At 57.0% G+C, this 25173-nt stretch overlaps 10 protein-coding genes across 10 annotated transcripts; 7 read left to right on the plus strand and 3 right to left on the minus strand.

The window, feature by feature from the left end:
- Positions 1-255: 255 nt before the first annotated feature.
- Positions 256-1226, plus strand: EX895_003902 (uncharacterized protein; the record flags this gene model as incomplete). The annotated part of the gene is made up of 2 exons (XM_029884500.1): positions 256-298; positions 391-1226. The coding sequence occupies 2 exons, from the start codon at positions 256-258 to the stop codon at positions 1224-1226; spliced, it is 879 nt and encodes a 292-aa protein (XP_029739210.1).
- A 264-nt stretch (positions 1227-1490) lies between these two features.
- Positions 1491-2975, plus strand: EX895_003903 (uncharacterized protein; the record flags this gene model as incomplete). Its single annotated transcript, XM_029884501.1, has 3 exons — positions 1491-1913; positions 1993-2144; positions 2231-2975. 3 exons carry the CDS (start codon positions 1491-1493, stop codon positions 2973-2975), a joined length of 1320 nt encoding a protein of 439 aa, XP_029739211.1.
- Positions 2976-3336: 361 nt separating this feature from the next.
- On the plus strand, positions 3337-4413 carry EX895_003904 (uncharacterized protein; the record flags this gene model as incomplete). The annotated part of the gene is made up of 1 exon (XM_029884502.1): positions 3337-4413. The coding sequence occupies one exon, from the start codon at positions 3337-3339 to the stop codon at positions 4411-4413; it is 1077 nt and encodes a 358-aa protein (XP_029739212.1).
- A 289-nt stretch (positions 4414-4702) lies between these two features.
- Positions 4703-5368, minus strand: EX895_003905 (uncharacterized protein; the record flags this gene model as incomplete). The annotated part of the gene is made up of 1 exon (XM_029884503.1): positions 4703-5368. The coding sequence occupies one exon, from the start codon at positions 5366-5368 to the stop codon at positions 4703-4705; it is 666 nt and encodes a 221-aa protein (XP_029739213.1).
- A 1446-nt stretch (positions 5369-6814) lies between these two features.
- EX895_003906 (uncharacterized protein) lies at positions 6815-7831 on the plus strand (the record flags this gene model as incomplete). Its single annotated transcript, XM_029884504.1, has 2 exons — positions 6815-7605; positions 7699-7831. 2 exons carry the CDS (start codon positions 6815-6817, stop codon positions 7829-7831), a joined length of 924 nt encoding a protein of 307 aa, XP_029739214.1.
- A 76-nt stretch (positions 7832-7907) lies between these two features.
- On the minus strand, positions 7908-8687 carry EX895_003907 (uncharacterized protein; the record flags this gene model as incomplete). The annotated part of the gene is made up of 1 exon (XM_029884505.1): positions 7908-8687. One exon carries the CDS (start codon positions 8685-8687, stop codon positions 7908-7910), a length of 780 nt encoding a protein of 259 aa, XP_029739215.1.
- Positions 8688-11118: 2431 nt separating this feature from the next.
- On the plus strand, positions 11119-16104 carry EX895_003908 (uncharacterized protein; the record flags this gene model as incomplete). Its single annotated transcript, XM_029884506.1, has 1 exon — positions 11119-16104. The coding sequence occupies one exon, from the start codon at positions 11119-11121 to the stop codon at positions 16102-16104; it is 4986 nt and encodes a 1661-aa protein (XP_029739216.1).
- Positions 16105-18427: 2323 nt separating this feature from the next.
- On the plus strand, positions 18428-19966 carry EX895_003909 (uncharacterized protein; the record flags this gene model as incomplete). The annotated part of the gene is made up of 1 exon (XM_029884507.1): positions 18428-19966. One exon carries the CDS (start codon positions 18428-18430, stop codon positions 19964-19966), a length of 1539 nt encoding a protein of 512 aa, XP_029739217.1.
- A 1050-nt stretch (positions 19967-21016) lies between these two features.
- On the plus strand, positions 21017-21517 carry EX895_003910 (uncharacterized protein; the record flags this gene model as incomplete). Its single annotated transcript, XM_029884508.1, has 3 exons — positions 21017-21052; positions 21186-21332; positions 21416-21517. 3 exons carry the CDS (start codon positions 21017-21019, stop codon positions 21515-21517), a joined length of 285 nt encoding a protein of 94 aa, XP_029739218.1.
- Positions 21518-21593: 76 nt separating this feature from the next.
- Positions 21594-25166, minus strand: EX895_003911 (uncharacterized protein; the record flags this gene model as incomplete). Its single annotated transcript, XM_029884509.1, has 1 exon — positions 21594-25166. One exon carries the CDS (start codon positions 25164-25166, stop codon positions 21594-21596), a length of 3573 nt encoding a protein of 1190 aa, XP_029739219.1.
- Positions 25167-25173: the final 7 nt, after the last annotated feature.

Raw genomic sequence — 25173 nt, forward strand, 5'->3', positions numbered from 1 at the left:
TAGAGCCTATTCCGTTCAAAACGGCCGAAAGAGTGCAAAATCGCTCCGGGTATCGAGGCTGTCTCGGCCCGGCTAGGCCAACTGCCTTGCCCCAGATTTTCCTGTCGCCCAGCTTCGGCAACGTCAACTACGACCAACCGGGCTTGTAAAATTGCGGAGGGTGCACCACCTTGCTCATACTTAAGCTAGACCGTCCCCTTCCACCTCATCAACCTGGCTGCCAAAGAACTTATCCAACCGTACCCCATCGTCACCATGTCACAGCGAGTTTCTCAAATTGCTAGCCACTTGTCTGGTCGTAAGTGTTCGTCAACTTGTTTGCAACGAGGCTCCCATCCTTCCGACGCTGACTTTACTCGCTCTTGCTTGTCTCTGCTTGTTTCGTTGCAGCTGCCCCTCTCCTCAAGGGCCAGGTCGCCATCATCACCGGCGCCGGTCAGGGTATCGGCGCAGCTACTGCCAAGCTCTTTGCTAGCCATGGCGCCCACGTCGTCGTTTCCGACCTGGACGCCAAGAAGTCCGAGGATGTGGTTTCCCAAATCAACAAGGCCGGCGGCTCTGCCATCGCCCTCGCTGGTAACGTCATGGACAAGGACTTTGGCGAGCGTGTCGTCAAGGCTGCCGTCGACAAGTGGGGCAAGCTCAACATCATTGTTAACAACGCCGGATTCACCGCCGACAAGATGGCCCACACCACCGACGATGCCACCTTCCAGCTCATGCTCGACTGCCACATTACCGCTCCCTTCCGCATCATCCGTGCTGCTGCCCCGTACTTCCGCATCAAGGACGAGAGCAAGCGCGAAAACATGGCCATTGTCAACGTCTCATCCACCTCAGGCACGCATGGTAATGTCGGCCAGGTCAACTACTCGGCGGCCAAGTCCGGCGTGTTGGGTCTGACCAAGACCATGTGCAAGGAATGGGGTCCGTTTGGTGTGCGTGTCAACTGCGTCGCTTTTGGCTGGATCAACACGCGTCTCACCCAGGCCAAGGAGGCCGGCGCCTCCATCGAGATCGACGGCAAGAAGATCGCACTCGGTATTCCAGGTCGTCCCGCTGCTGGTGATGACAAGCAGAATGCCGTCACTGCTGTCGCCGACATTCCTTTGCGCAGGCCTGGTGACGCTGAGGAGGCGGCTGCTTCCATCCTCTTCCTGGCCAGCCCTCTCGCTTCGTATGTTTCCGGTCAGATCCTTGAGGTCACCGGTGGTCGAGGTATCTAAAATGGCTTGACTGCCACTTGAAGCAATCGTAATCTCATTCGTCTTCACGCTCACCGTTCTGAACAAGGCTGGTGCAGTAAAGCCTCCGTTGAATAGGCTTAACATTTGAAACTTTCATCGGCCTCTCCTTGTGGAGCAAAACGTCCAAATTTTCTGGAGATGCAGCCAAAAAACGACATGGATTTTCAATTTCCGCTTGACCGTTCGAGTTTCATTGTCTTCTTGCTACCATCACACCTTTGCAGCAACTACCCTCTTCGAACCATGTCGCCAACAGCTGATACTGCCAGCGGCAACAGCTCGGGCAATGCTGCTGCTACCAGCACGTTTACCTTCGATCCATTTGCCAGCGTTCGAAGCTTCAAATACTCGGGTTCCGTCAAGGCGGTCTATCCTTTGAGTCCAAAGCCAAAGATCCCGCCGTCGATTCGAAGGCCCAATTACGCCAGGGAAGGGGTGAGAATGTGGCTCAGCTTCTGGTGGCAGGTCAGAATTCCGCTTTTGACCGTCTCCCTGCCCGTTCTCGTCATGAAGCGAACTACCTTTGCTGACGTCCCCGATGGTTCCACTCTGCTTGCGTTTCTGTTCCTCGGCCTTGCCCTCGACTCCTTCAAACAGTTCCTCGAGTCAAGAAACATCAAAGTCAACACCAAGGCCGACCAGGATGGTGTGAGAAAAGCTGCTATTGTGAGTATAGAAGGGAAATGCTGTTGGAACGAGGGGCTGAGACTGGACGCTGACGTTTTCCATTGCTTCTACATCACAGCTTGCCCGTGAGGTTCTTGAGATCGCCGCTTCCCATGCTAAGCCAGGCGTCACAACCGACGAGCTAGACAAGATTGTCTTTGCCGAGGCCGTCAAGCGAGACTGCTACCCAAGCCCACTTGGGTACCATGGCTACCCCAAGAGTGTCTGCACGTGAGTAGAGCTGTCGAGACACGTACACTTTGCTTAAAAAAGTCTCAAGCGACTGACAAGACTTCCTCCCTTGATCCGCACTGCAGGTCGATCAACGAGGTCATCTGCCACGGTATCCCTGACCAGCGACCGCTCGAGGATGGCGACATTCTCAACATCGACGTTACCCTCTTCCACAAGGGATACCACGGCGACTTGAACGCAACCTTCCCCGTCGGTGAGAAGGCCGAGCAAGATGCCGAGTCAATGAAGCTGATCCGAGTCGCTCGTGAGTGTCTCGATGCTGCCATCAACATCTGTGGGCCGGGCGTGCCCTACGGTGAGATTGGTCGCGTGATCCAGCCTCTCGCAGAATCGCAAGGCTGCGCCGTCGTCAAAAACTACACCGGTCACGGTATCTCCAACTGCTTCCACGCAGCCCCCACCGTCTACCACCACGCAACCAAGAAGAGCTTCGGCATCATGAAACCCGGCCACATCTTCACTATCGAGCCCATGCTCAACCTCGGCACCGAATGGAGAGATCTCTCGTGGCCAGACGATTGGACGGTCGCTACCGTCGACGGCGCGCGATCCGCAGCAGCAGAAGAGACGCTGCTCATCACCGAGACTGGTGTCGAGATCTTGACTGCAAAGGGCGGTCCGCGACACATCGACACTACGGAGCGTAGGAAGCACTTGGAGGAGCAGATTAAAGCGAGGGAGGACAGGAAGAAGCGAAGAAAGCTCGACAATGGCGGTGCTGAGACTCCTGGTTCGGGCGCTGCCACGCCTACACCCGCTCCGGAAGAGGCGAATGCAACGACCAAGAGCACTTCGGGCTCTGTCTGAATCAATGACTGTGGTTTCTCTTTTACTTCTGGTCAGAGTTGTATTTTTAACGCTTCATGCACTTTGTGGCATCAATCGCCTTGTGTAGCCGAAAAGTCTAAGTAGCGTTTGTGTTGCTGTAGAGTCCTCCTCAGAGCTGTCGCTCTTTGAGAGGCTGTTGTGAACGATCGTGTCGTAGCGAGCATCAAGACTTTTTTTCGGCTGAATCGGTCTCGTTCAGCTGACCGCTTTGTTCGGGATTTTGTTCGGCTTGGAAGGAAAACGATCGTTTGCCCGCGCACGGGTCAAAGCCGTGAATTCGGCGTGTCTTTCCTTCCATCCTACCACTCTTCACTTTGATCATCAGTCAAGACCGGCGACAATGCTGACGCTTCTTCGAGGCGAGTGCCTGCGAGGCGCCCGATCATCCTCGTCCATCATCCCAAGCACGACCGTATCCAGCTGGCGATGGCTGTCAACGGCCTCTTCGGATCCAAAGGTCGCACACGCAGCTGCGGCGACCGGCAGGACGGTCAAGCTCGACTTTGAAGCGTACGAGCCTACCGCGGAGCAGATCCGCAAACGACGCACCGAGGTACCTGTTTCGTCGCTCGTCGTATGCCACGGTCTATTTGGGTCCAAGCAGAATTGGCGCTCGTTGGGGCGCGCCATGTCGAGCCGGTTCGGCGTGCCCGTCTTCGCGCTCGACCTGCGCAACCACGGCACGTCGCCGCACATTGACGGTCTAGCGTATGCCGATATGGCGCAGGACGTGATCGAATTCATGTCCTCTCAAAAGCTGCAGAACGTCGCACTGATCGGCCACTCGATGGGCGGCAAAGTGTCGATGGGCGTCGCGCTGCACCCAGAGCTGCCCGAGGGCATGCTGAGCAACCTCGTCAGCGTCGACATGTCGGCAAAGCGCGGTCCCCTGTCCCCCGAGTTCGAGCGGTACATTGATGCGATGATCGAGATCCGCGACAAACCCTGCCGCAGCCGACACGAGGCGGATACACTCCTCCAGGCCACGGAGCCGGATCTGGGCGTCCGCCAGTTCCTGCTGACCAACCTGACACGCAACCCGCCCAGCGCAGAGACATGGAGCTGGCGCATCCCCGTCGATCTTATCCGCAAGAACATCGCTCAGATCGGTGATTTCCCGTACAACCCTCCCGGTGCTTCCGCCGACGAGGTGACCCCCGGCCACGAAAACTCGCCCGAACGAAAGTGGGACGGACAGACACTGTTTATCAAGGGCAACAAGAGCAAGTACGTGAATAGGCGCAACATCCCGACGAACCAGAAGTACTTCCCGAACGCCAAGCTGGTGCACATGGAGACGGGCCATTGGTGCCAGGCCGAGAAGCCGAACGAGTTTGTGCAGGTGGTAGAGGATTTCCTGACTGGCAAGACGAAGGATGAGACGGAGCAGGCATTGCAGCCGAGATCCAAGGCATAGGTTCATCACTTGCACATGATCAGGAATAAACGTCATACAACGCTTCAGATTGGAAGTGTGCGAAGGAAAGACTGTGATTCGAATGAGCGCTGGGGGAACAATGGAGAGAGAATGTCCGTGTGCGAACATGTGCAAGGAGGGACGACGCCGAAAGAGTAATGTACGACAAAACAAAGTGTCCCAAACAAGGGCGGACCAACCAGGGCCCGCGAAGTGGAACGCGTGAACAACAATGCTGTGATACGCATCGAGAAGTGCAAATCTACCGACCCGAGCGGCATGCTCGCCTCTACTGAGCAGTCGAAGTCGTGTTTGCCCTGCAGTCGTACACGATATCTACGCCCACACCTCTCGTCGACGAGTAGATCCTGTTCGAGATAAAGTCATCCGGATCCCTGCTGCCATCGATGCAGTCGTAGCTCGCGCAATCGATGCTGCTCGCCTCGCTCCGATCGCTGTTATCATCAAACCTCGCCTTGACAGGGAACAAGAACTTCTTTCCGTACATGGCGTCAAAGTTGATGTAGCTCCTCACTGTCTTATTCGCATTCGGCTCGAACGTCAGTTCGACCGACTGGCACGCGTCGCCGTACTTGCCGCATCCCTCGCCCGTGAGGAAGACAGAGCCGATAAAGTCGGACGGGACAATGATACTGCCGGGTGGCGAGGGCGTATACTGGCCCTGGCTGCCGGACGTGCCAGAGATCTTGGGGCGCACGGGCGCGGGGCAGCCGAGCAGCGTGAAGCGGATCTCGTGTCGCCCGTCCGACTGCGGTGCGTGCGTGAGCGAGCCCGAGGCTGCGTCGTACGTGCCCGCAGACGTCGTGGGCTTCGTTGTGGAGGTGCCGTCGAGCGCTTCGACCTTGGGTGTAGCGTTGCTGGTCGCAGCGAGGGCTGAGGTGGTGCTGATGGATAAGCCGAGCGCGACGCTGCTAAGCAGTGTTCGGACGTGCATGGCGATGGTATGGGATCAGGTGCAAAAGAGTGTCGGGGTAGGTTCTTTCCGAGCAGATCAGAACAAAGCGAACAGAGAAGACACGAGAAGGCGATGATGGTGGTGAAGGAGGAATAGAACCAGACACGAACACGCTCAAGGCTTGGTCCAGCTAGGCTTAAGATCGCTGCACCAGACTCAGAAAGAGGTTCAATCACGGCGTGGCCAGGCGCCAACGAAGAGACCGTAGGCTGCAACTGGTTCCCAAGTCTGCGTGAGTATCCCAACGGGTGCAAGGTTCTGGTACATGCTCAGGTCTCCTTCTGAAACCGTAGCAGCTGCTCAAAGTCGCCTCTGCCAGCGGTCGGTGTCCATAGTCGCTTCAGGCTGTGCTAGAGAAAGCGTGCATGGATCGCGCTCGCCTGTCACACAAACAGCATTCAATTGACGTTCTAGTAGTTGCGCGCTCGCTTATGCTCGCCTAGGCCAATCTGCAAGTCGGTCTCATGGAGGGTCCGGAGGGCAAAGAATGCGGGCCGCTTGTAGCAAAGACGGAGAGGTTGATTTCGGTAGTAAGCCGGACACATTCCGCAGTTCGGTTGGAGGTGCATCTTTGGCTCACGTCAAACCCGTTAAAAAAAGTCATACTCTGCATGGGATCGACAGCGTTTCGCTTCCATCTTGCCGAAGGCAGCTGGAAGAATAGGGCTGCGCCCGGTGCCCCTGGGTATCGCAGCCGGCGGAAGGTCTTTGCTGGCTCCGTTTGCATCTGCTGATGCACTCCGTTCGAGGCTTGCCCGCGACTCTGCAGTTGCGCCTCTTCGGTAGCGCTTGCGAGGAGGCACTCTGACGTCGTGCTTCACAGCAAGGCCGTACGCTAGCGCGCGAAGACCGCCAGCAGCCACCCGGACAAAGTCGCCGCAACCCCACACCTCTGTTTTTCCCTCTTCTAGCATCTACAAGCTTAGTCGCCGGCATGATGCCTGCACATCGACAATCCACAGATTCACTGTCTGTCGATCACGACACTTCTCAACCTCTCCGATGTGACAAGCTACAACCAGTGTCCGCAGCGGCAGCTGCTTGTTGTTACGACTGGCGGTGATCTGCACAAGAACACGACTACTGTGACTTTTGAAGGTGCTTTCTGCAGAGATCGTCGTGGATGCCAGTCTTGGAGTGACGGTTGCATGCAAGGAGGTGAATGATGGATGGCTCGTGGCAGCAAGAGCGGCAAGTGATGTGTCAGTTTCCGCGATTCGAATTTTTGTCTCGACAAATTAATCAGATGTGACGCCCTAACAACTCGGTGACGATTAAATGCACCTGCGTCTCGGTCCGTTCAAGAGACCGAGCACATGGCGTTCTGCTTTGTGAACAGACCACACACAACTTGAGCATCTTCTCGTCACACGTCTTGCAGAGACGCGTTCTGACGACGACCAACAACGAAAGGGCTCATACACCATGGCATCGAGCAGCGCAGCCAAAGCGCCGCTTCAAGCAGTCGACATATTCGGGCAGCATGTCGTGCAACAGCTGAAACTGTTTCGCTCGCGATTCTTGGGCGCAAATGCCACACCGCCGCTCTTCGTAGCCATGCAGGGCCCGCAAGGGTCAGGCAAGACGACGGTCACTCGCTCACTTGTGCAGTATCTCAAGACGTCTGGGGTGAGCGTAGGGGTGCTGTCGACGGACGACCTGTACCACACGCATCAGAACTTGCGGCGGTTGGCGGAGGAGAACCCGACCAACCCGCTCCTGTCTGGCCGAGGTCAGCCAGGGACACACGATGTCGAGCTCGGAACACAGATCCTTGACCAAGTATATGCAATCAACTCACAATCCTCCAGCCACGGCAAGGCGAGCGTCCGACTGCCGGTGTTCGACAAGAGCCTCTTCAACGGCGAAGGTGATCGCGCGCCATTTTCGGAAGCAAGTCCGACCGTATCAGCGCCACTGGACGTGTTCATCCTCGAAGGCTGGAGTATGGGCTTCTCCCCCATCACACCAAGTCAAGTGGAAGCAAAACGCAACTCAAGTAGCCCCGACTCGCCATTGCAACGCTACAGCTTGGAAGCACTGCAACAGATTAATCGCAACCTGGAGGCGTACAGAGCTTGGTATGCGCATTTCAGTGTGTTCTTGCAGATTCGACCGACGGACCTGAACAATGTGTATATCTGGAGGACGCAGCAAGAGCATGCGATGAAGGCAAGCAACGGAGGGCAGGGTATGTCGGATGATGGCGTGAAAGCGTGAGTGTTTTTTCCCACCTTTTCTTGGACTGTTTTTCGAGGCCACTTTCTGACACCATTTCCCGAATCCCTTCTGTTGGTGGAACTGAGCAGCTTTGTCGACAGATACATGCCCGGCTACCACCTCTTCCTGGACACGATCCAGCAGAATGAACAGTGGAAGGGTAGCGGCAAGTCCATCACCATCAATCTAGATCGCACGATCGTAGGTGTAGACGATTGGTAGAGTCCATACACAGGCACAGCACGGAACCACGCAATTACCTCAGCACAGCCCTAGCATCACTACAATCGTTTGTTGTCTACTCCTTGCGCACACGAAAGACGAGAAGCAAGTTGCCCGCCGGCATGTCTATCCTGTCCGTCAGCTCATACCCGTGCCGAGCAGCGAGTGGCACCAGCTCGGTTTGAACATCTCTCAGCCCGAACTCCGGATCTCTACCGCGAATGTCCGCATCGAACTTGGCGTTCCCCTCGCTTGTGAAAGCGCCATTCTCGTTGAACGCACCGTAGACGGCGATCCAGCCGTTGCGGAGAGAGAGCAGGTTCCTGTATCCTTGCTGTGTCACGTAGCTGACCCGTGGGTCGAGGTGGCTGAACAGGCTCTCGGTGACGCTCCACGGTGCGATGTGGAGCAGGTTGCATGCGATGACGCCGTCAAACAGTCCTTGGTCTTCTTCCGAGGCAGGGGTTGAAGACTGCGTTTCTCCAGCAATATTGTGTACAAGCGTGCGCCAGTCGTTCTGGCTCAGCAGATCCAGCGGTTCCGCCTTGGCAATATTGGGCAGGTCGGCAGAGCGCGTGTCGATCTCACTGCGTAGGTAGGCATCAGCTTCGCTTGGGTGGAAGCGGCAGTGCGGATACGCAGATGCAATGGCGCAGATCTGGTGCCCGAATCCAGAAGCCACCTCGAGAACCACGGGTCTGCGTGGGGACGAGCTTGTTGTCGCAGCGGAAGAAAGCAGCGACGAGAGTGCCTGTGCGATGGGCTGCGCGTTGCGTTCTGCCGAGCCAGGCTGCGACCACGAAGAGCGGTACTTGCTGTCTGGCTGCGGCGCGGAAGTCGTGTTTGCCGCCGTCATGTCGGGCCTGTGTCGTTTGGGGCTGATCAAGGTGCTGGGAAGCAAGATGGCCGACTTCTTCTCGACGTGGCTGGTGCACCGAAGGGTCGAAAGAAAAAACTGGAAAGTGTTAAATTGTTAAATGTAGATTGCCGTTTCCGGCCCGCGTGAGTATGGCTGGCTTCACGTGACGAGATGTCGCGAGTGCTCTGAGAGACTCGAGCAGGGTGAGACAGGGTCAGTGTCTGTTTCACTCGTGCATCTCGAGCCGAAAAGAGCCACGCTTCATTCGACTATGTTTCAAAGTGGTAGCGTGCTCGCTCACGAGGGGAAAAAACGATGGTTCTCAAGAATGGCCTTGGGATTCGAAGAGAATCGGCGGGTATTGAGGTGGCGGCGAATGTCTCCCGATGGCGCTGCGGTTCATTGAGTTGAGTGGATGCTGCCAGTTTCGACGGATGGTGGGGCTTCAGAGAGTTTCCTAGCTGGCGGGGTGGCGGTGTTGCCTTGCTCCAAGCTTGAGTCGGCCCGAGCAGCAAGCGCCTAAGCGGGTCTGCTACGGCGGCAATCGTAGGCCACGTTACACGGTTTCACGGTCCGTGAGAACTCTTTGATGCTAAGCGAAAAAGGCGGGACTTTCTCGGGGGAAATGGATGCTGACTCTCTGCCCTGGTTCCGGTCAGGAGACTGAAACGGGAAGGTGTGGATGGATGGACATGTGAGCGGGCAACAGAAGTCCAGCCACAGCTGTTCCCGTTTTCCATCCACCAGCCGCGATTCCACGCCTTTTCTTGTCTCGAACCCAACGCTTCACTCGCTGTCTTTCCGACCCTTTGCTCCCTCGTTAGCTTTCTCCATTGCCAAAGAAGACGGCAGAAGGCAGGTGATCAAGAAGATAGCGCAAAAAAACGGCGTTCCCACGCTTGTCCGTCCCGATCGTTGCACAAACAGAAAAAGTTCGCAATCTTGAGGCGTTACGATAGCTCGTCTCGGCTAATGACGCACACGTTCTCTCTCTCTCTCTCCCACACAAACACACACATAGAGCAAAATGCGATTCCACCCTTACCGAACTTTGCGAACGGGAACGTGAAGAGAGACCCTGAAATAGGCCCGCCTGGCCTCGTGCAACGCCTTTCCATGTCAACATTGCGTCCTTTTCGGTAAGGTGACGATTGCCGATATTGCGCCCGTGCCTGTCGTCCTGACTTATGCGTTCGAATGGAGAAAAGACCCACCTCTGTCGCTTCGATTCGCGGTTGAGAAGGACTTTCAATGGTACAGAAACATGGATGCAGGGCGTCGACATCAGGACTGAGTTCAGTTATGACAGCCATTCCCAAGGAGACTGGTGGGTTGGTGACGGAGCGAGTCTACCGTAGGTGGTACTGTAGAGATTCATTTGCATTGTTTATTTCTCTTTTATATTTTCTCAATTCTGCAGGTGGTTCGAGACCTTCTTGATTGGGAAGGTCGAAAAAAGGTACGGCACCAGCGGCGGCAAGTTTTCAGCCTACCACGTCAAAAAAAATAATACGGGCAATCGCCCAGTTGAGCACAGCCGAGGCACAAAACGCCGAGCCTGCTGCATCATACACTGCATCTAGTCCTGCCAGAGGACTAACTTCGATCGAGAAGAAGAAACAGTTCGTATCGCATTCACATCCAAGGTCTAGCCCTGCTACGATCCAAAGATTTGCCTAATGATGTCAAGCAGTGATCGTGTGAACCTTTGCGCCAGTTCGCACCGGGAAGCAAGTCGTTCGACCGTTTAGGTCATCGCAAGCAGCCATAGCATAGCGAATGGACGCCGGGGCAGCTCTCATCTCGATGACAGGGAGGCGCTTTGCTATCGGAGTCCAAATGCATATGTTTGCTTGTGTTGCTAGGCAGAACAAGTTTGAATGGCAGTTCGTCGCCGTCCTCTTACATTGGGGTCCCGCCCTCGAGACCACGACCAAAACAAACGAAGCCCTTCAGCGCATGCGATCCAAACCTGCTTTGAGCCACTCGCGTCCTCGTCCTCCCCCCCTCCTCCTTGTCTTCCGTGATTGAGAACAGCTGTGTACGCTTTGCAACTCCGACCTGCATCTCGAACAAAACATGCGAAGCAGCTGACTTGCAACCGCTTTCCTCTCCACAGTCCTGATCGCCTGTCCTACCTCTTCTCGTCCCGTCGTGTAGTCAGATCGGGTCCGATCCGCTGCATAGTATCCCGTCGTCAACCAACTCGCAGCTTCGACCTTCACCGACACCATCTCTTTCATCCATCCAGCACCTTATCGCAACAACAGAGACCATTTCAATCCATCTCCGGCTTCCATTCGTTCTAATTCAGCATATACCCGTCTTGTTTCTGTCCGGATGCATCCACACCATTGCCGAATCCACCTTCAATAAAACAGAGCGACGCTAGCAAGCAAACGGCTGCTCTGGTAAGCCAAGTATCACCATGGCCACCGCATTGGCACAGGGCGAGCGCGCTGCGGCCGCGATCCAGTCCAGCAATAGAAGGAGAGGGTGGGTCATTGCCAGCGAGGACGGCACCAAAGTCCACAGACCTTCCAGCTTCGATGCCCGCAAGAGTGCTGCTGCCTGGAACAGAGGCAAAGGCCCTTCCAAGGCGTCAATACCTTCCCGGGCTTCGTCGTTGGCTTCGTCTCCCGCCCCGTCTCCCGCACCATCCCCTGCTCTGCCAAGTGAGCCGGTTAAGTCGCTCGTCGCGGACAAACCTTCCACTACCATCGAGGTTGTACCAGACGCAGAAGCGACGCCAAGCCAGCCCCTGCCGCCACCACGCGATCCGTCTTCGAGCATGACCCACAGCAGAGACGCTTCGTCAAGTACGACGACCGAGGCCGAATCCAGCCACGGTCGACGCAGACCCTCCCCGCCGCTGCTCGTGCCGCCCAAACAGACGTTCCGAAAGGTGCCATCCACCAAAGTCCTGCCGCCTTCGGCGCTCAGCGATCACCAAAAATTCATGTCAGCTGCGAGCAGGAGTTCAGCATCCGCATCTTCCAGCGTCGCTTCCTCATCCGCCGCTGGTCCGTCTGGCCTACGGTCGCCGTTTGTGAATGCTGCACTACGTAGCGATTTGGCCAAGTTGGCCGCACGTCGACGCGCGAATAGCTCTTCTTCCTCGAGCGCTACCACAAACTCTTCTACAGACACTGTTGTTCAGTCAGCGACAACGTCAGCGACAACCTCGGCCACAACAACATCGGCCGCGTCTTCAGCACCATTCAAGAGCCAGGATAAGGGCAAGGGCAAGCAGGTGGGGCAAAGCCCGTTGCAGACGGATGCGGAAGGGTTCTTTAGCTCTGGTGGGAAGGTCAAGCAGTTGGTCAACACGTACGACAGCGGACACGGTCGGCAGTGGAGCGGCGACAAGCAGTCCGCCGTGTCGTCGCAGCAAAGACACTTCGATCGTAGTCAACCTAGACTATTGCACATCTCCTTGACAAACCCACTCCCCCCTTTGAGTGAGAAATCGGCCAACTCGGATCTCGACGACGTGCTTTCTTCGGCATCCGACCTTCCATCCGATAACGAAGGAGCCGCCCGGCCCACCAAACGACGCGAAAGCCTGCAGATCGAACTGCCACCTCCACCTCCGCAGTTCAAGGATCGATACCCGGCGATCCTTGTCGATTCGACGCATGCCAGCGACTCGGAGGCGAGTGGAACCAGCAATGCGGGTGTTCGTCGCAGACGTCGAAGAAGTACCGCGTCCGCGAGCAACAAGCTCAGTGTGGATGGAGACGATGACGACGACGACGACTACGCTGACGACGATTCCAGCTGGCCTTCAACGCCCTCGACTACGCCGCTGGAGATGTACTTTACCGCGGCTGACGCGAATGCTGCTGCCGTCACCGCTGACGACACCGAGGCTGACAGGCCGAGAGCAGCAAGGAGGACCTTGCAGACTACCAAGGAGATCATCACGCCCGTTCCGGATGCGCTTGGGATGGGAAGGCCCATGGTCGTGGTGACTAGCCCGAGTACGGTCAGCGAGGTTTCATCGGATCGCCGCTCCAGTTCCGGCTCTGGTTCGACGTCGGATCGAACCTACGCTTCGTCTCCTCCTGCTGTGGGCAATATCGCCCCTGCACCGGCGCTGTCCAAGATCGAAGAGCATCCGCCGCCTGTCACGCCCGAGGCGGAGGCGAACGTAACTCCAGCATCGAAGACATCCTTGTCGTTCGAGGTGCCGGACGTGCCGCGATCTCGTGCATCGCAGGAGAGTCTAGCGACCGCTGCGGCTCCTGTTCGCTCGCCTTCGCGCACCAGAGCTTTCCTGTCCAAGATCAGCCCCAACAGACCGGCGAATCGCAGCACCGTCGACTTGGTCTCTACAGCACAGTCGCCCGTCACGTCGCCCGAGGTAGCCAAGAGAATGTCACTCGATAACCAGCGACGCACATCTGCTGAACAGCGTCGATCTATCGAGCTCCGACCTATTTTGCTGAATGCAGCATCGCGCCCGCCACCGCGACCTACCGCCACGGATCTTGCCAATGCAAGTTCAGACTCTTCACACTCTACGACAAGCGCTCAACTGACGCAGCAGCAGCAAGAAAAACAACAACGGCGCCGCTCGTCTGGTCGCGTCGCGATCCGGCCTAATGTGGTCCCGTACCATTCCCGTCGCGGATCCGAGGTTTCTGTCGGCTCTTCCACCGAGTCGCATAGGCTGCACGACCGCGGCTCTTTTGACAAAGACACTTTTGATCCACGATATAGCCCCTCATCGCAGGTGACGACGCTCACGATGCCGTCGCCGGCGCTGAGCACGACGCAAAAGCAATTCCCGTCGCAGCAGGCTCGCGCTATACGTGCACCTGTTGAGGTCGATGCGCGTCGCTCGTCGACGGCCAATACGCCGAAGGATCGGTTCGCCGCGTCGATGCCCTCTTTACACGAACCGAGCCGCGGTGCTCAATCTGCAGCGCGTCGTTCAGGCTCGCAAGAGGAGGCAGAGAGCCGGCCGTCAGCTATACGCCTGCTGGTGGACTCGCAGAAGGGCAGGATGACGAGGGACAACGATTCGATCGCAGAATGGATCTCGGTATCGGTCAACGATCTGCCTCTACCGGATGTCACGCATGCGTACGGCAATGGGGGGGCTGGCGACTTCTCGAACGAAACCCAGCAGCACGGAAAGAAGGCCCAGAAGAACAAGCCGTGGAAGCTGGGGCGATTTGCCGCGTCTGAAGTGGTTCTACCGGCCAAGGACCAGAAACGACGATCGATGGCGCTGGTCAAACGCGCATCTTCGTCGCAGGTGAATGAAGCGGGGCGCCAGAGCAACGAATCGATGCCGTCGCCGCAGAAGGGGCCGTTCATGCGCAACCTCGGCTTTACCACTGCGAACCGCAACGCGGTGCTGCAAAACCTGTGCGCGGAACGATCCATCATGGCGCTTGGGGCGAGCACGGTGTATATTGCCGGTAGTGGGCGCATCAGCGTTCCGCAGCCAAGCGCATGGGCGGAGATCAAGGCGAAGACGAAGCAACAGGGCAAGAAGGACAAGAAAACGAGCCAGAGCTCGAACAAACAGGTGGTAGCGCCCGTCGTTGAGGCAAACAGCAATCCACTGCCCGTGTCGCACCACGCAGAGCCCTCGCAGAATGCGTACCTCAACGTGACCGAGGACCGACATACGGGCTACGACCTGAGCGGCACGGCTGTGGGCACAGTCAAGTCAATGGTGCCTGAGATGGGAGACTGGTCTGGCTCCTCAGGCTTGGATCGTGGCGCTAGCGAGGAAGCGATGCAAGCGCAGCCGTTCAGGGACTACGAGGACGAGGGGTCTGATCTGTTCGATTCAGAGAGGTCCGAGTCCGACGAGTCGGAGGACGAGATGGACTACGATGACCAGGAGGAAGAGGTGGAGGTGCCTGTTCGTTTTGGTCAGCGTGTGAACCTGGCTCAGCGGTACTCCTCGCAGGTGCAGGCACAGTCCGGCACAGACGCGCCAAGGTCAAGCGGTGCGGCATCAAACGAAAACGCGTCGGCGAGCCAGGTGAGGCAATCAGTGAGTCTGGAAAGATTTACACCTGGCACGGTGATGTTGCACAAGAACGAGTTGCGGATCTGTGTGGAAGAGGAGGAGGTTACTGGCCGCGCCGCGCGTCCGTGGGCCTACTGGAAGGCAGTGGAGGTACAACAGCCCAAGTCGCAGCCAGAGGAGATCGCGGAGCACCATATGCGTCGTCAGCTTTCGAGTAAGGCCATGAAGCTGGAGCAGGAAGTGGCTACGGGCATTTTTGCTGCGTTTGTGGGCAATCGCAGTCCACGACGACAGGCTCAGCGATCGAGCTTCGATGCAGGACCCAACCCGGCAACGTCGAGCAAGGTGATTTCAAAGGAGCTGGTCATATCCAAGGTGAACAAGAGCATGTTTTCCGTGCGAAGCGAAACACGCTCGACGAGTCAAGGGACGGAGAAGGTGGTGGAGATTCTGCGTCGTCATGGTGGACGTGGAAGTAGCCATACGGCGCAAGAATCGACGGGATTGTCGCGCGCTTCGGCGCCTTCAGACAAGGTTGAGCGAGCTTTCCCATCGCCGCTGCTCTCCAACGGGGATTTTGCGCACAACAGGACGCGATCGAATCGCTCGGATGCTTCGCAGTCGACAATGGAGGACGCTGTGGAGCGAATCACGATGCGCATCGAGCAGTATGGTGGGCGAGGGGTCGCGGCTAGCTTCACTACGCGCGATGGACAACACTGGTCGTGGTCGGGAAGCAAGCTGGAGGCGTCAGTGTTGTCACCCAGGAGGGACTCTTCAGATGTTCAAGGACTGGACGTGCTCGAAGGATTCGACCTGGTTCTGCGTGCAACCAATGGGTCAGAAACCATCGAACTGGCGACGTATTCGACCGAGTCGCAAGTGCGCAACGCTTTGGGACTGTTCAAGCCGCGAAGCAAGCCGGTTCCCAAACCGCTCCCGGAGGACGGTTCGAGCATTGGGCCTATCGTGCCACCGCCGGCTCGCGTGCTGCCGCTGGCGATCCCCATCCGAGGCGTGCCTGGACGTATGGGTAGAAGAGAGCCGGTGATGCCAATGCGTGGCATCCGAGGTGGACCGCTGCTGCGACCGCAAACGGGTGTAGGGGGCAGTCCACGTCAACATGGACTGTGGCAGCATCAGCGAGCGGCAATTTCGAACGAGGTGGTGGTGCAGGTGCATAACAATGCCGTCAACAACGCGAGGGCCTCGCTCTTGCTCAATGGAGGTAGAGCGGGAGGCAATCCTCGGGCTGAGGCAGAGCCGAGTCGTGCATCGGTAGAGGTGGCGAGGTCGTCGATGGACGAGGCGATGGGAATGAAGAAGATGGGTGTGCTCGCTTTTACTGCGATCGGCTCGTTGGATCGGGATCTTGTCGTGCTTTCGCTGTTGGCTGTCATGGGATCGGTCAGGGTCTAGTCGGACTGGTCCGAGCTCGGAACGGCCATACGCTGGCTTTGGTGGGATGGCCCGCAGCAAAACGGAGCTCAACGTTCCGATGCAGGTTGCTATCACAATCACACTTGGCAATCGCGTCTCAGTCTCAGTCTCACCATCCCGCCTTCCGTTTTGTCTTCTATAATGGGGCATCGCTGCTGCAACTTCATCCTTGAAATGTTGATACGACGCTGACTGTACACGTGCTCCAGAGCGTGCCGAGTGCGCAGCTAAACGAAACAAGTAAAGAGGCAAGGCAGTGCAATCAGTGAGAGATAGAGAGAAGCCGACGGTTGTGACTGGGGGCGTGCGAGCTTCAGTGAATCGGAGTAAGAATAGACCGGGACCATATCACAACCTGGACGAGAGAGTGAGCGTATAAAAGGCGCCAAGCGACCGCCGGGCGGGGCGTGACCCAGATGGGAGAGGCAGAGACAGAGCGAGGGCGAGAGCGAGAGAGGGTCCCAAACTTTGTTGCTTGCAAATGTCATAGGCCTTACCTTGGCCAGATAGGCGCAGAGCACAGCCGAGACCCAAGAGAAGCCATGGTAAAAACAACTTGAAAGGAGACAACAGAGGCTTTTCAACTAGTTCAGTCAGGCCCAGCCAACGCTGGACCAATACGGGTTCGTTTTCAGCATGAAAGACGCGGGAAGAGCCGATCAAATCGAGAAGCGTAGACCGGGACCGTGGCTTGGAAGCCAAGTGAAGCATCTCAGCGAGATCGAAGTCCTAGTTGGCCGCAGAGCGGGACGACAAGATCAGAGCTGCAGGCGGCGGATTAATTCGATTGCCCGTGCATGCGGTACCATATTCCACTGGCTCACCTACGCAAACGCAAAGCACGCCTTTGACGACTTAATGCCTCGATATTCTCAAGGACAAGCTCGTAGGCTCATTGTCCATTCTCCTAAAAGCCTTCTTGGCAAGCTGTATAAGAAAGAACACGATCCTTTGCTTTCTATATGTTGGTGAGCAGAAGGCACCTGGGGCTAATGCGGGGAGCGGATAAATTCACAGCTTCGTCGCGAGCCGACTTTGACTATTCGGGAATGAAGTCCCGCTTCGAGGTACAGTACAAGAACCAAGCTACAAAGTTGCAAAACTCGCTCAAACTGACGCACAGGTTGGCAGGGGACGAACCATAAGATGGGCTGACGGTCATTCCGAATTGAAACTGCGACTTTGATTTCTCACCTCTTCCCCGCCGTCGGCTGCTTTCCTCAAATGGTAGTGTCGCTTGACACTGCGGCTTTGGATCCATCTCGTCTTCGAGAAAAGCTGGCGGACTCCGGATTGTATTAAATAAAGCATGAGGCAAGAAAGAGCGGGTGGTTCGGTCGATCCAGCCGAAAAGGAAAACATGGAAAACATGGAAAACAGCAGCCTGCTTCGATCGTTCGCCGAAGCCAATTTGGCCTTTGCTTTTCTTTTCTTTTTTTTTTGAGAGAACTTGCCGTAGTCGCAGCTCGAGCTGCTTCTCTTTCTCCCTGTCAGTGTGAGCCCTCTATCGCCACTTCTGCTCACCTTTTGTTTTCTTTGCATTTGTTTCAGCTGAGACCACATCCATCGCGGTCGCTTTCTCGCATCGTGTGGCTTTTGTGCCATCTTCTCCCCGTCTCTCCGCCCCTTTGCCCTCTAACCCAGCTACCTTCCATTGCATCACATTCTCGGCCCCAGTCATTCTCAGCTTGTCTGCTGTCAGCGTTCTGCCGCCGATCCAAGCTTCCAATGGAAGTCGGTCAACTTGACTCTGGCCGCCTCTAGGTGCGCAAGGCTCCGTCGCTTCATTTTCTTCCTTCTTCCTCATCTCGGTCTCTCATCTCCTTTCGCATTCTTCCCCGTTCTCTCCTGCAGTCTATCTCGCTCGCAGTATTGTCCCAATCGCTCCTTTAGTCCCCTGCAAGCTGCTGGCGATTCGCCGTGACAGCTCAACCTACTTCCCAACTCGTCCGTCAATTTTGCAGCTTTACAGAAGGCCACCGTCGTTCTGGTTGTGCTTGGCGTTGTCATCCCATTGACCACACTCCAACCACCAGCGACCATCAGCAAAGTCTCACTGAAGTGTAGCTCGCACTGCAGACGCTGGCCGTCGCTCTACCTCGCTTCGCCTCGGCGCCTATCAGCGGACTGCCAATATCTTATCCACCCCCCAAGATACCCTAGTGTTTCCCTTTCCTGTCCCGCAGTCCCTCCTACACTATGCCCTTTCTCAGCTTCACTCGACCGCATATCCCCTTTGTGCTTCGACACTTCCCACGCTTCTTCAACACCCTGCTTGGTCCAGCTATCTTTTCCTTGCAACATGGCGCCGTCTTCTACACACCCAGGCCCCCCCTCGACCACCAACTCCACAACTAGTCCTTCCTCCATCTTCGACTCGATACCTTTCACAGCGGGCATCCCCATGGCCTCAGCAGTCTCGGACGCCGGCGCTGGCGCCGCTGGCCCGGGGCTCGGCTGGCGCGATCCCCCCAAAGGTTTCGAGCTTGCTCAAGTTCACTACCTCGTCCGACACGGCGAGCGCACACCCGTCCGAACTCGTCTCACGCACATCTTTCCCGAGAAATGGAACTTATGTCGTGCCGGACGCGAGTTTGATGCTTGTGTGCTCGAACTGGCGCCTTCAGCCGATAACTCGATTCCTCCCTTCCAGGTGGGTCAGGTCAACTCTGGCAAGAGCGCCACCATGTATAGCAGCATCATGCGCATGCGTCGCAGCGTCGAGACCGAGTCGTCCATCTCGGGCCGCGGTCAGAAGGATGAAGAAGGCGAATGCTTGCTCGGCGAGCTCACCGATCTCGGTCGTCTCTCGACGCTTCGCTTCGGTCGTGAACTTCGCAGCCTCTACGTCGATCGCCTCGGCTTTCTGCCACAGCTTCTCACCAGCAAGGACATGGACGCGCTCTACTTTCGAAGCACCAACATGGGTCGCACTATCGAGAGTCTCGAACAGGTCATTCGCGGTCTGCACTCGAATGCTGTTCAGCCAAACACACAGGGTCAGTTCATCCCAAAAGTGCTGGTGCGCAACGGCACCGACGAGAATCTGCTGCCCAATACGTACGGTTGCTCGCGACTTGCGGCGCTTGACAAGGCATTCGCCGAAGCGGCTGCGCGCGTCCACAATCCCAAGCTCGAGGAGTTCGATAGCCAGCTGGAATCGGTGACAGGGGCCAAGCCACGCGTCGACGGCCGCCCTCGTCTCAATGGCATTGTCGACACGGTCAAGGCGGCGCAAGCACACGGTTTCCCGATGCCCGCTGCTCTCGCCGATGCGCGAATGCTACGAAAACTCGAAGATGCTGTGGTGGCCGAATGGTTCTCGGGTTACAACGACGTCGATCCGGAAAAGAGGACCGAGTTCCGCCGTCTTGCCATGGGTCGCTTCGTCAACGACCTGGCTACGCGCATGTCAATGCGCGCAGAAAAGGGCGAGCAGGATCCGCTCAAGTTCGCCATCTATGCGACCCACGATACAGCATTAGCCGGGCTGCTCAACACGCTCGACATCTTTGATGGCCGCTGGCCAACCTTTACCTCTTCCATGGGCGTCGAGTTGTTCCGTGACACCTCGGCTCCGACGTCGTCTTCGATCTTTGCCAAAGTGCAAAGCCTCTTCGGGCTTAAGTCACAGCAACAGCAGCACTATGTGCGAGTCCGATACGGTGATCGCGACATGAAGCTGCCAGCGTGCGCTGCTAAGGGCAACCACTTTGAAGGTCGACCCGAGCTGTGCACACTGGAAGCATTCATGGGCATAGCCAAGTCGCTGCAGCACCCGCGAGGATGGACTTGGGAGCAGCAGTGTGCTGTTGGTCAAGGACCGCGGTCATCCAAGTAGCTTGGAGCCTCGAACTGGACTCGTCATTCCTCTCAGATATGAAGGATGCATCGAGCCACGATAACAGCACAAGCAAGCACTCTCTTTTCGTGGACCGCCACCTCGCTTTTTCGTCATTTTCTCTCGCTTTTTCATACCGCATGCAACTTTCCTACGATACCAAGGTCATCCCATGTCACCTACCCACTCACCTCGTTGCCTTCTCCGGACATTCTATGCTGATCCATCAGCACCCAGTTGCCGTCGCCGTCGCAGTGGCAGTAGTTGTGGTCCGACTGACCTGTCGTTTGTGCTGTTATTTCCTCGACTGTGCTTCCCCTTCCTCGTTTCTTTCCCTTTCCTTCCTCTCCTTTGCCTCGTCACATCGACGAGGGGGCCCATTAATCGATGTCTTTTCGCCATAAAACCTACGGAAAAACATTTTCATGCCGGGCCCAAATCAATCCCATCCCGTCAAGAAAGTCCCTCCGCAACTCTCCTTGAGGGGGTTGTAGTTAGGGGGGCTTTTTGTCTGGCGGGCTAGACCAGATTCACTTTACCCTCCCGATTGCGTTTGCTCGACAGCTTAGGGGGGGTCATTCTCTGGGTTCTTACATTTTGAGCGCAATAGTTTCTCACACAGTACTTGTCTTGATAGCGAATCGTCAATTGTTGGCATTCAGTTCCTTGCCTCGACGAAGTGGCCGAATACAAGGTACATAGATTGTCCGTCTAGGGTTTGGCTGGCGAGATGGCGCGCGAGTGCGACTCAAGTGTCAGCGAGTGCAGATGTTGAACAGCGGAGTAAAAATAAGGACGTGTTAGAGCGTGCTTTCTTTCATCCGACCCACTGAAGCGAAGAAGTAAGTCGACGTGGCGCCGGCCGTGCGTTGGGGTCATTCAGGGTCCAACTCGCACTCACCGACTAGGCGTTCCTTCTCCCTCGTCTCCATCGCTCCTCGTCTCCAACCCTCGCCGGTTCCACAATCAACCACCACCACACCCCTTCGAGCATACGAGAGTTATGCCAACAAGTAAGACCGCTCAATACTAAGAGTGAAACGCACAGCCATGGACGCAATTCAAAAGTTCATTGATGGTCGCATTGTAAGCACACGTTCTCCCCTTCTTCTACCTCTCCTCACATTCGCCATCAAACGCTGTGCTGTACTCGAACTGACACCGCCTTCCACTCTCATGACCTCCGTTGCTCCTTGTTGGATCTGGCTTGGGCTTGCAGGACTTCCACGGCCAACGCCTGAGCGACCGCATAATGCAAGAAGGCCTCGTCTTCTCTGCGACGGTCGCGTTCCTCCTCGGTTACTTTACCCAAAACATGCAGCTGTGCATGCTCACGTTCGGCGCGTGTACTGTCGTTGTCGCTCTGGTAAGTAGTATCGCAGCTTAACTCGAACAGGCAAGCAGACCATGTTGCTGACATGCAGGGATTCGCACGTGTGGATATGACAGGTAACCGTCCCGGCATGGCCAATCTATAAAAAGTACCATGTCGAGTGGTTGCCTCCTTCGTCTTCTGACTCTTCCTCACAATCGCCTGCAGACAGCAAATGAAATCAAACCTCAATACCCTTCGCACCCATCTTTCCACACACCGTTTGAATCACCAAAGTCTTGATTGCCACTCGCATCAGCTCTTGCCCTGCATGCCTCCGGCACTCCCCACCTTCCCCGCTGGCGAACCCGCCGTACTCGAAGGTGGAAGCATCGACAAGAAATCAAGCAGCGTAGATGCATCTGTCTCCGCCGCCTCCTTGTCATTCGCCGCCATGCCTGAAACCATGGCATAGTCCTGTCCCGCCATCGAGCCTCGGCTAGGAGCCTGCTGGGGCTGCACCCCGTCCGCACCGTACACGCCCTGGAACGGATCTACACCAGCATAGGTCGAGGGCGAAGCAAAACCCGTGCCAGAAAATGAGAAACCACTCGCAGAGCCGCCGCCACTGAGTCCGTTCCCGCCGGCGCTCGACGTGCCAAAGCCCCCCATTCCATCAGCGCCGCCTTCGTACGGCTGCAGGAGCCAATTGTGGAATCCAAACGTCGAGGTCGACGGCGCTGTCGCACCGCTGCGATCCGCATCTACTGCCGACGATGCACCATTGGCATCCCTATGAGCCTGTCCCACATCGCCATGCCCACCATGCCCGCCATTGCCCTGGAACGTATCGCTACCAAATGCCATCCCCGCTGCAGGTGCAAGCATGGCAAAGCTCCTCGGCGAATGCACAGCCGGCGTCGAACTCTGCACCGCACCCAACCCCATCCCCGACGCCGCTGTATGCCCCATCGCCGCAGTCTGCGTCGTCCTCTCGCTCAGCGTTGGCACCAAGCTGTGCCCGGGCGTGCCGTACCGCCCAACACGCGGCGGAGCAGCGACAAAGATCGTCGAGCCAGGAGGCGGCGCAGTGTCCATCGTGTTGATCGAGTTCCATGTTGAATCTGACAGCCAGGTAGGATGCTGCTGCTGTGCAGCTTGCAACAGCGCTTCGTGGTGGTGATTGTGGTGGTGCGAAGCGCGTCGCAGGCTGTTGCTCGCCTCGACCAGCGATGCCGTCCCACTAAGTGTACTATGTTGCTGCTGTCGCCCGTTCAGAGAACCCGTCGCTGAACCCCTCATCAACTCCTCCACCGCCACCAATCCCTCCCCTGTCCCCACATCCCCTCTCGCCGCGGACCCTGGCTCCAGCACCGACCTCAACACCGCCGACGCTGCAGCGTCAAACGTATCCCTAACCTTCATCCCATACCCATCATCCCTCCCCGTCAGCGCCTCCAGCGTCGAAGCGCAACTCTGCACGTTGAATACCACCTCCACCACGGGACTCGGCGACGCCACGCCCGTCCGTGTCAGCTTCTCCAACGCATTCAAATGTGTCAATCCGGAGATAAATAGATGATGCGTCGCCAGCCAGGGGAAGTTGATCGTCGAGCTGCGATGCATGCTCTTGTAAATCTTCATCGCCCGCCCGGACGCAATGAACGCCTGCTGCAAGCCGTTCGAGTCCGGACGCGGATTGTTAGGCGACGGACGGAACAGCAACGAGATGGCCAGGTTGTGGTTGAGATCGATCCAATCCCGCGTGATGAACGGTGTCGCTGTGGAGCCGACGCCTCGTTCACTTTGCACCGGCCTCTCTGCCAACGAAGGAGCCACCCACCGATCGTACTCCGACCTCCACTTCCCCAACTTGTCCATCATGCGCGACTGCCACTCGATGTTTGGCGTGGGCGGGCCCACCTCCATCACCAGCGCCAACGACGGCCTCGTTGGCACAGGCTGCGACAGACTGACCACATCATTATCGAGCGAGTAGTCGCGAGGGTTGACACTGTGCAAGCGGCAGAGGATCTCGGACTGGACACGCCGCAAGTTGATATGCGATCGAAAGATGTGCTTCTGCGGATCCGTCCTGCCGTCGTCCACAGTGGGAGCGCCGGATTCTCGATCGGAACGCAAGATGTCCGCATCCGATAGCAGACTCGGCAGCTGAACATGAATCCACGCATCCGACAGACCCGGTGGTCGCGCCAGAGCCACAGCCAAGCTTCGATCCAAGCAGTATGCCGTCCAGAACAGACGCCGTCGAAGATCAATCGTCTCTTGTGTAAACGGAGCATTCGCTGCAGAATCAAAGTCGCGGTCCACCTGCAGGTTGAGCTCCGTGACCAAACGGATTGCTGCACCAGAAAGCTCCCACACGCTTCCAGCCGTCGGGACCAGCAGTGCATACTGAAGCTGCAACAACGTTGCACGGAGCTTGTCGAGATCCCCAAACCGGAACAGGACAGGCATGAGCGCCTGTGCTTCCGCCCAGTATTGATGACCAAGACGACGCAGCTCGGGGCTAAAGTTGTGCGAGCGCCCCAAAGACGCCAATGCAATCGCCAGAGACATGAGCACGACGTATCTGTGCTTTGACAGCGTGATGCGGTCGATGGCCGGAGAGGGTGGCAGAGGCGGCGGAGGCATGCTGTCGTACGGCGTCACTGAAAGAGCAGCAAGGCGGGACCGCTCATCGTCCTGATATACCAGTGCTGCCAGCTCACGCATCCGGATCTCGTTGATGACCGGAAGTGCCGTGTTCATATAGGTGAGATACCTTGCAATGAGCCGATCGAAAAACGTCCTGTCGTATGCCGAGATGGTGCCGCTTCGACTGGGCCGCGATCTGGATTTGAATGGGTACGGTGTGGTCGCATCTCTGAGTCGCGCTGTGTTGACAAAGTATGAGCTCGCTTCATCTCTGTACTTGGATGCATTGGACGAAGATCTGCGCTTGGGCCGATGCGGAGATTTGGCACGATCCTTGTGATGCCGAGTGAGAGCGGCTAAAGCAGATGCTTCATCGTTGTCGAGCGTCTGCGTTGTGGACCTGCTCGGCGAATGCTGGTGCTGTCGATGTGCTGATCCTGTCAGGTCCGAAGACAAGCTTTCGAGGATGGTGCTGGTTTGCTGAACAAAGTCGTTTGGCGAGGGGTCTGTTGGCTCGGGCGTCGAAGATGCGCTGTCGGAAGACGAGGACTCTTGGCCACTTTCAGCGCTCTGAGCGCCATCGTCGAAGCTGGAACGTCCGTTGCGCCCTCTCTTTGTACGTTTCGCAGGCGGGCCTCCAACGCGAGAAGAGCGACTCCCATTCGCACTTGCACCATCACTTGCCAGGTCACCGTTGGCGCTGAACGAAGCGTCGACAATGGACCCAGACGATGCCAGAGCCAGCCGGCTCTCGAGATCCTTTACTTTCTGTTGCAGCTCATACACCAAGCCACGCGAGACGTTGGGCACCTTGTCGCGACCAAAACACTCGCGCCCCGACTTCCGACAGGGAGTGCACGCAGGCAGCAGCGCATCACACTTGACCTTGCGTGTCCTGCACGCCTCGCAAGCCGGAAGCCGAGCCTCACGCTCCTTGTCCTTGCCCTTATCATTGTCTCTGGGTGTGGCCGTATCTTTGTCGTGCTTTTTGTCTTTGTCGGCCCGATGCGTCGATGAAGGTGTCTTCGGAGAGGGCCGAGCAGGGCCTGGAGTGGTAGGGAATGCCATGGAAGTCGATATGCTAGCCTGCGTTGAGGCCTTTTTGCTCGCCGAAGCGGCGTAATTTGGCGATGACCGGGATTCCGGACTGCCTGGTGAAGATGTGGACTCCGGGTGGTGGATGTCATCCTGACCAGGAAAGGTCGCTGCAGTGAGGATAGCTGCTGACATGTTCGGT

The sequence above is a fragment of the Sporisorium graminicola genome, chromosome SGRAM_22, assembly GCF_005498985.1.
Source record: "Sporisorium graminicola strain CBS 10092 chromosome SGRAM_22, whole genome shotgun sequence".
NCBI lineage: Eukaryota > Fungi > Basidiomycota > Ustilaginomycetes > Ustilaginales > Ustilaginaceae > Sporisorium > Sporisorium graminicola.